Source organism: Haliaeetus leucocephalus, unplaced genomic scaffold (assembly GCF_000737465.1).
Source record: "Haliaeetus leucocephalus isolate CR32 unplaced genomic scaffold, Haliaeetus_leucocephalus-4.0 Scaffold687, whole genome shotgun sequence".
NCBI classification, from domain to species: Eukaryota; Metazoa; Chordata; class Aves; order Accipitriformes; family Accipitridae; genus Haliaeetus; species Haliaeetus leucocephalus.
Genome location: NW_010973123.1, coordinates 3,462,745 through 3,472,061, shown reverse-complemented (window position 1 = coordinate 3,472,061; position 9,317 = coordinate 3,462,745). Strand labels below are relative to the sequence as shown.

The 9,317-nt window shown below is 53.7% G+C and overlaps 1 protein-coding gene across 1 annotated transcript; it reads left to right on the top strand.

Annotated features, from left to right (window-relative positions):
- Window positions 1–4,076: 4,076 nt before the first annotated feature.
- Window positions 4,077–9,113, top strand: LOC104839624 (steroidogenic acute regulatory protein, mitochondrial-like). The gene is made up of 8 exons (XM_010580005.1): window positions 4,077–4,108; window positions 5,345–5,514; window positions 5,785–5,907; window positions 6,663–6,808; window positions 7,361–7,519; window positions 8,366–8,550; window positions 8,766–8,859; window positions 9,012–9,113. Exons 1-8 carry the CDS (start codon window positions 4,077–4,079, stop codon window positions 9,111–9,113), a joined length of 1,011 nt encoding a protein of 336 aa, XP_010578307.1.
- The last annotated feature ends 204 nt before the right edge of the window (window positions 9,114–9,317 follow it).

Below are 9,317 nucleotides of genomic sequence, written 5' to 3'. Positions count from 1 at the left end.
ACCCAAACTGGAAAAGTTTAGTGGGATCACATGTCCATCCCATCCTCCTCCTCCTCTTTATAGAAGCCAGCACATACTAGATGTGCCTTTTGCTGATGCATGCAGATTCAAAACCCATCTATTGAGAGGTGACTTCTGCTTAGAGCCTCTTTTTGATCCAAAGTCTTCCTTCTTGATCCAAAGTTTACATATTAATGGAGAAGCCTCTGCCCCCTCTTATCACCTGAACAGCAGTTCCTCTTCTCTTTTAATCGAGGCAGCAGATGGAGATAGGATCACCTCAACCCTACATGCTGGAAGGCAGCGTTCCAGCAACAAAGAGATACAGAAGCTTCCCTTTTCTGCTGATATTTGGGCTTTTTTGGTGACCATTTGTGAAAATTACAATTAGCTTCAAGTAAATATTGTTATTCTGTTTTGCATTCTCCTCTCAAGTTGGATTGTTATCAGCCACAACCACCAAGCACCTCTCCAGCGCTGGAGGGAGGCTCACAAGGAAAAAAGCAGTATTTCTTCATTCCTTCCTGATAAGAATGTGCCTTTGAAATATTTTTAGCCCTTTTTTTGTATTAAAAACCTGCTTTTTAGGAAAGAAGAGGGACATGGAGAATTTTTTTTTTTTTTTTTTTATGAGCCTGACAACGTAGCACTGAGCCTCCTCGTTTGGGGGGAGGAAACTTGTCTGGGTTTCCGTCTGGAGATGCTAATTACGAGCGCTTTGGTTATGTACAGAAATAAATGGCATGCATTTTTATATTTTCTCGATTTGACTCTTAACTTTTCTGGACACACAACTGGGAAGAAGAGAGAGGCAGAAAGCAGCTCCCACAGCACAGGCATTTCCAGCAAGAACAGCATGGCCAAAGGTCCCCAGGGACCTGCTTTCTAGGTCCATATTTAGGGTGCCCCAGAGACGCGTAGCTAAATGCCCCATCAGGGCTGCAAGATGGGGACAAGAGGGCTACCTCTGCTCCTAGAAACCCCCAGAGCACTGTTTAGGGATGACAGCAGCCCTGCAAGAGGGTTCCCATGGGGCCAAAGACGCTGCCTTATCCTCTCCTGCCAAATTCTGCAAAGGTATTGGAGGCCATCCAAGACTTTGCTTAAAATCAGGGCTTCCCCTGCATCAAGGCTCTGCTGATTACAGAGCAGTCTCACTCAGAGCAGGACTCAAGGACATGAAGAGTAATTGCCCTGGGACTTGCCCTCGGGTCTGAACAGGAGGATCCCTGCATGACCGTGGGAGGAGGGAGCCCGTATCGCCCTTGCTGCATTGCTCAGCTTTCTGCTGAGCTGCTGATAGCAGCTCCGAGTCCCACTTGCTCTCCATCTATCACCCTTTCACCAGGAGCATCCCATTATTTCCCACTCCTCTTGCCTCACAGTCAGGATTTGGGCTGACTCAGACTATGTTTTACACACTGATGAGTTGCTATAACCTCTGCTGGCATGCACCACCCCTGTGACCACCTATGGACCTGCACAAGCCTTAATCCCCATCCAAAACCACGCTGGTCTGCCAGGTGTTTGGGAAGGACTGTTTGGACCCAAAACCTCTCAGCCTCAGTGTTTGCTCCTCAGCCAAAGCCAGGAGGCACCCACCTGCCTTTTAGGACCTTTTCCATTGCTCTCTTTCCCCCTTCTCCTTCTCTAAATATCCTTTAGAGAGTCAGATTTGTCATTCAGCTGAGGTTTGCATTGCACAGGCTGAATCAGTAAATTCCACCCTTACCCCTTGGGGTGGGGAGAGGATAATATTCCTGATGGGTGAGCTCTTACAACAGATAGCAGATCAGTTTTGCCCTAAACAAATAAGTGAAGTTTGCTCACTACCTGTAAACAAGGCAACATCAGTGTTCAGGGGGTGTGAAAACCCCAAAAGATTTTAGTTCAGGTTTTACTTAAGTGCTGAGCAACAGCATTACCCTAAATCGGTTGAACTTCTGGTTCTGAAGGACAATACTTGTCCTGCCAGAGGGGCCAGGTGCTATAGCTGGGACTGGAACTGGAAATGTGGTTCCACCCATTTCTTTGGCAATGGCTCCAAAACCCTCCTAGAAGGGACTTTTCAGCTCCAAACGCCCAATGCTGTCTGTATCGCACCCACAGAGCTGGGGTGCAGCACCACACGGGACACCGAGCCACCTTGGTCAAAGGGGGCAGAAAGGGCCCTGGCCAGATCAAGAAGAGGTGAAATGAATAAAAGCATCTTCCTTAAAATGGACATTATTCCTACTAGCTAACTTCATTACAGACTATTTGACGAGAACAACGAGGGAAGAATTAGCTGCTGAAATTCTGCCTTTGCCTCCCGAAGTGCGGGTTACAGGCCTTGCATTTCACATTTGGCAGTGCGGTTTGCTCAGGAGGTGTAGGATGCTCCCCAAGCCAGCATCCCTCCCAGGAGGTCCTACACTGGACCAGGCAATTGGAAATGGTGGGTCCCCAAAGAGTCCTTGCATCCAGGAGCAGGGGACAGGGATAACCGGGGAGGGTTGGAGGTGCCAAATCTTATTTCTAGTGGAGGTCCTACGTGCCAGCAGCCACCCAGCTCCCAGGGATTTTGCAGGGGGTTAGAGGCAAAGCAGCCCAGAGCCAACACCTGGGAGCAGGGCTCCTACCCGCCTCTCCAAAAGTGGCTTTGCATGTGGAGCTGCAGATCAGCAGTGACCTCCAGTGGCTGCAGCCAAAGCTGGTGGAGATGTCAGGCCAAAACCGCTCCGCTGCAGCCACGCAGGAGCTGGGGCCACGGCACCCTGCACCCACGGGTGTCCTGCAACCAGCACCCAAGGTCGTGGGACCTTTGCATCAGCAGGCAACGGACCAGGGCTGACCCACGGCAGCCCCTCACCGCTCTGAGCTGGGGTCTCGTTTGGCAATGCCATCCTCTCCTGGCCTCTGGTCTTGCCATCACAGGCAATTTTTGATATTTTCTTTTCCCCTGTAAGTCACTTTATTCCCAGGACATCTCGTACAGCCCTCAGGAGAGCATATGGACACCGCTCACCCAATGGGGAGATAAAACATTATCTGCCTGTCTATTACAGCTTTCTGCAGAGACAAAACTAACATGAGAAAGTGTGCACAAAAGTGAGGGGAATGTGTGTGAGAGGATAGACTGTTGGCAGGGACCGGCTCGCTCTGGGAGCTAGCGGAGGTGCAGGTTTAAAGCGCTGGGGCAGATCTCTTATCAGCTACTGCTCTGTCCTCCCTAGGCAGCTTGCTGAAAAAGTATTGCAATTCCTAACTGCTGGGTCCCAGTGACTCCCCAGACCCCATGAAAAAATCCAGAAAAAGCAATTTGCAACTCACCAAAGCAGCAGCGTAAATCCCAGCGCTGAACAGAGAGCTCTGGCAATGGCAAATCTCCCACAGAGCTGCAATTGGGCTACAGTGCACCTCCCAAGCCGCTGCTGCAAAGCTTGCGGCTGCTTTGGGCCATGCACATCACACAGGCATATCTGCAAGGCTTTCCTGCAAGCATGGGACACGGACACAAGCACTTATCTGGGTACCACTACATATGAAGTCACCCTGGAGCACACTGCAAAAGCGGAGCATCCAAAAAGCAGCAGCTGGCAGGGGGTTGCTGTTATAACCTGCCCAGCAATCAGGAATGGAGGGAGAAAGCTGTGAAGCTGCAACGGGACACAGCTGTGCAAGCCACAGCGGCTGTGCCATAAGGTTAGCCCTGCAGGAAAAGCCAGGGGACAAAGCTCAGGGCCGGGGCTGGTGAATCAGGCAGGGAGCCTGGGAACTGCCTGAGCTGAGCCAACAAGTCCCCAGGGCTGGGATAAATCTCTCTGGCACAGCAGGGCCAAAACCCATGGGAAAAAAGCTGAAGTTTTCCTAGGAGACTGTTCCACCCACTCCATCCCTGTCAATAGTGGGAGTATCGAAGGGATGCGATGCTTGCTATAGGAAACAAGATACTAGCAGCGCAGATGTTTGGAGGGACAGCCGGAGCCCCCAGCTCCCGTGTGGGACAAGGTAGTGAAGGGTGACACAGGGACAAGCCCCTGCTCTGGCCCATCTCCCCGCATGGGCAGGGGCTGCTGCCTTCCTCAGCTGCCGGGATGCCGGGCAGGCTGCAAGGGTCACCCCATCGGTGAGGGGTTGCTCCTTGGCGTGAGCGCTCACCAGGAGGGACCCAGCACTATGAGTCAGAAAGAGCAAATAAGCGTAATTAACTCCATCAGCTTTGGCTGAAAACAGTCGTTTCCTACTGCTGTTTTTCCCACTTACTCAATTACCCTCCGCTGCAGTTATTCTGCCATGCCCAAAAGCCATCCACAGGCATCTCTCTTGCTGCTCCGCTCCTAATAATACACGTATTAAATCAACATGCGATACTGTATAGATTCACCAGACTGCCTCCATCATGGCTGTGACAGCCCCAGAGCTTCCAGGGAACAGGGGTCCGCAGGCAGCTGCCTGCAGCGCTTGCACGGGCGCACGGAAGGACTGTTCCCCTCCCAGCAAGAGATCTGCTTGCCACAACCACACCAGATTGCAAGCCTTGAAGTCCCTCCTACCCTTTTTGAAGCCAAAAAGCCCTCCTGGCCTCCTTGCCCAAGTATTTTGGCTGTTGCAGTCTCAGAGACTGAAGGTAAAGCGAGCCATAGTGATGCTAAGTGAAACAAAGGCATCCAACCCCTTAGGCACATACAGGTGGAAAAGCCTTTCCACGTAAAAATCAAGCAGGGTTTTCAAAGCACTTGAAAAAGCAGGTATTGCAAAGGGCCAGAGGAATACAATCTGGCTGTATGTTAGGGAGTGACCTAGTAGGTTTTATGTTTAACCTTTTAAGAGGGGCAATTAAAAACACAAGGGGAAGGACTGAATAACTTCATGCCAAAAGATGTAGTGATCCCACCATCACCCTGAGCAAGAGGTCTGCAGGGGACAATTAGGAGGGAGTAAAGTAGAAAAGAGGAAAATAAGGAGTTACTTGAGGAGTTACAACAGCAGCAACTGCCACCACAATTTCTATGGAGTTTCCATAGGAAGAAGCACCATTTTCTACAACCACGGCTTTAACAGCAGCTTCCACGCTCCCCGAGAGCAAAGCCACGTTGCTCTCAACTCCCACCCCATCCTTCCCCCCATGCAAGTGCCCTGGTTGCCTTTGCCAGCTTGTTTGCCGCCGCAGTCCTCGATCGAGTGACACTGGGGACCACTAACGCGCCCCATCCATCTCAGCCGTGTCCGGGGACACGTCCATTCACAGCCGCCTGCCCAGGGCAGGAGGAAAGGCAGGGACTGCTCATTCAGAGGGAAGCGTGGCCTTTCCCTCCGGCCCCTCCTCTCGCTTGCCTTGTCCTTGAGTACTCCTTCTTCCCAGCTGCTATCTGGCAGCGTGGTCCTATCATCAGGTGCCGGCCTTCGGGCCGGCTATAAAGACGCGCCGGGATGCGGCGTGCTCCCGGAGGCAGCCCCGCTCCCACGCCATGCTGCGGGCCACCGTCAAGCTGTGCTGCGGCATCGCCCACGACCACCTCCGCCGCCTGCCCGGTAAGCACCGCTCGCCTTCCCCCTCCGCAGCCCCCAGCCTTGGGAAAAACAGGCAGAAAAGAGATGCTAAGTCTGCTTCTGATGGGCATCCCCTTGGGAGGTGCTCCCTTGGAAATGTCGCATCTATGCGCCTATTTTCCTCCAGCGTTGTATCACGCATAGGGTAGTCTCGGTCTCAGCTGCAAATGAACTTCTAGCAGAGACGTGGAGCACCACGGCATCTTCCTTGCACGCTCCGTGCTCACCAAAGCCTGCCCGTCTCTCCCCTAGGCTTGAAGATAACAGCCGTTGCGGCAGTACAGAAGGACGTGAGAGGGCTGGTGGTAAAAGGCTCCCGTCGCCTGCCTTCCAAAATTCCTCGTTATATTCAGAGGCTGATGGGGAAGGAGACAGGTAAGCTCAGCCCAGGCGCTTGGGCATTTCCTAGCCCTGCTCACAACCCCCTTGCAATGCATGATGGAGGGATGCGTATTAAAACGCACCCCTCTCCATACGATTTGACCATATTTGGAGGGACAGAGTTAACTGTCTTCTCATTGCTGGGCTGGTTTCCAGCTCTCTGATAGCTTAAAAGCATTCCCCGTACTGCTGGCAAACTGGGTTAGCAGGGAGACCCTGAGATTCTGGGAAGGCAAATTGCACTGGCTCACCATACAGGCAGGCAAAGCTTTTAGCAGAGGTTACAGGCACTTAAAAGTGTTTTGTTGCATGTCTGCTGTGTCTCTAGTTCCACCACTTACCTAAAGACTTGAAAATTGGCAAATTCATCTGGGTTTTTTTTGAAGCGTGGCTCGGTCCAAAGGCTGCCTATGCAATGTTAATAATACCCAAGCAACGTGCAATTTGTACCACAGTGTAACCGGGAATTGATTTGGAAAGCAAATTCAAAAAGCTTTCCAAGCAGCCAGCCCAGACACAGCGAATGAATGCCAGGGATGCTCCTGACAGCAAGGTTTTCTACACCAAGCCATTCCCCCAGCCCAAGAGGGCACCAGCTGCGTGGTGGAAATGAAGGTGTAAGAGCCGAGACTTTGGGTCAGCAAAACCCTCTGCTCCAGCTCCGTTTGCACTTCTATACGTGCAGCCACGTGCACAGGCGAAGCCGGGGGGGGGGTGGATTTTCACGTTGCTCTGCCTTGTTCCTTCAGCCACGTGCCCAGAGTCTGACGGAGACATCAGCCCCAGCCGGTTCTCCAGCATGGACCTCTCCTACATCACCCAGGGAGAAACAGCCCTGCAGCGAGCGCTGAGCATCCTGCAGCAGCACACCAGCTGGCAGGCAGAAACGATGCTGGTAAAACCCGGCCACCTCTTGCCTTTGCTGCTTCATGCCAGAAAAGCTCTCGGGAGGAGAAATGAGTCTGGGAAGGGGAGATTTGCTTCTCTTATTCCTCCTGCTTGAAGGGAAGCCGCGGGCGCAGGAGACGTGCCGTGCAAAAGCGTGCACGGCAAAGAGGGTTTCCAAGCAAGCCTTCCTTAAGCACATTCGCAAGCAAATCTGCAAAGTAAATAGACAGCAGGAAAAGGTTTGGAAGGGGAAACTCAGATAATCCTGTTCCCAAGGAAAGCCAGGAGCATTTCGGCAGAAAAACCCAACAGATTGCGACTTTATTGTTATTTACGGTGCTTGTTCATTAAGCTGTTTGCTGAATTGTTTAATTTAGCTAGAAAGGAGCTTAAAAAAAAAAAAGCAATCATAGTGTCATGATTTAGATATAACAGCTTTTGCCTGTAAACCAAGCAGTGATAAAAAGAGGACTGGGATGATTTATTAGCAAAGCATTTCAGCGTGTAGCCGATGCCTCTCGGGGCATTTGGGGTTGATGCAGGCTGTCTGCTCTCCCAGGATGCCGGGGCCACCGTGTCCAGCGCTGCCCTCCCTGGGCTGGGCAAGGTGTTTCGGGCAGAGGTGGTCCTGGCCGTGCCAGTGGCACGGCTACACCGGGAGCTGTTCGAGAGGATCGAGCAAATGCCCCAGTGGAACCCGACCCTCAGCCAGGTGAAGGTAAGGTGGGGAGGGATGCACCACAGGCGGCAAAGGATGCCATCACGGGCAGACGGTCCGAGACTTTGCATCGCCGGGGTTGCTAGCATCCAAAAAAATCATATTTATCGAGGTTTTAAAGATCGCTGAAGGATTAGAGCTAATTCCACACTCCTGCAAAAGCAGGATATCACCCCAGGGAGAGAAGATGTGCTTTACTGGTGTGGCACTGAGAAACGTGTTGTTTCCAAGCTCTCTTTTCTGCACGGTGCCGGTTCACAGAGGTTTTTCCGCACTGGGGGACTCCGATGTTGCTCAGACTTTAATGTCACAGGAGATGTCCTTCAGGGGAATCAGACAGCTCAAAAAAAAGAGGCAAAACCAAATATATCACGCTGCGGGGGCACCCCCAGCAAGCTTATGTGTTGTCTTGGGCTTCTTTTGAGTAGTTGCCTTATTTCACAGCTCCCAAATCACAGTGTATCCCTGAGCAAGCTGCCAGCCTCCGACAGCCTCCCCTTACTCACCTGGGCTGGCTCAGATGCTACCCAGCCCCTGCTTATTTATTGCTACCACTTCCTTGTCCCTTCAGAAAAAGGAATAGCATAGAGACAGAGAGACACCCACCCCAGATAACAAAGGCTGCAAAAATCACCCACTTTCCCCCTTAATAGCCTGCAGGGGATGGGGATTTAATTATCACCAGGTGCCAGCCCCAAGCCCCTATCTTGCTGATGGTCCTGCTCCTGCCACTACCCCACGTTGCTGTCCTCAAGGTGCCTTAATGTCCCCCAGGGCAGGAGTAAGGGGGTGGCAGGGATGTCCCCAGGAGGGACTTAATCCCCGGGACCTTCCTTGCTCTGGTAGGTCCTGCAGCGCGTCGGGACGGACACGCTGGTGACGCACGAAGTCACCGCTCCCAGTCCGGGCAACCTGGTGGGCCAGCGGGACTTCGTCAGCGTGCGGCACCGCGGGAGGAGGGAGACGGCCGTCTACCTGGTGGGCACCACCACCCACGTCGAGCCGCTGCCCTTGCAGGAAGGGTGCATCAGGTAAAGCCCCCCCTCACCAAAAAAAGTGACCGTCACGCGGTATCGTGTCCCTGCGTGGGGGGACACCACGGCTGCAGCCACGAACGTTTGCAGCGGGTACGGCAAGGGAGGCACGCCGAGAGCTACCTGTTGCGTTTGCTCTGGGATCTCCTTACCCTGCTTTTCCCACTCCCCCGTGTCAGACCCTCACTGCCTGCGCCCTTGCCCCACCGCAGGGCCGAGTCCCGGCTGAGCTGCATCGTCCTGCAGCCGCTGGCGGGGGACCCCGACCGTACCCGCTTCACCTGGCTCCTCAGCATGGACCTGAAGGCAAGTGCCACCGCGTTCGCTTGGGGTGGGACAGCAAGGGGTGCGCATCCCCTGCGTGCAAACGCGCCCTCCTCCCCGTGGGGCTGGGTGCCCCAACTCTCTTTGACCCAGCGGGACCAAATTCGGGGGGGGTGGTGTTTTCTCTCCCAAAGGGCTGGATCCCCACGTCTGTCATTAACCGCGTCCTGCCGCAGTCCCAAGCGGACTTCATCGAGCATCTCCGCCGGCACCTCTCGGCCGCCACGTGCCCCTGAGCTGTGGGAGGACGGGCTCGCCTGAGCTGGAGACCCGATCCTGCCCCTGCTCAGCACGAGGAGCTGCGGCCGCCAGCGATGGGGCGAGACGGTGCACCCACCGAGCACCCACTGAGCACGGAGGACACCCTTCACCCAGCACCGTGGTTCTGCTTCGGGGATGGAGCGGAGCATCTGCAAGCTGGGGCGACCGAGGCAGCACCG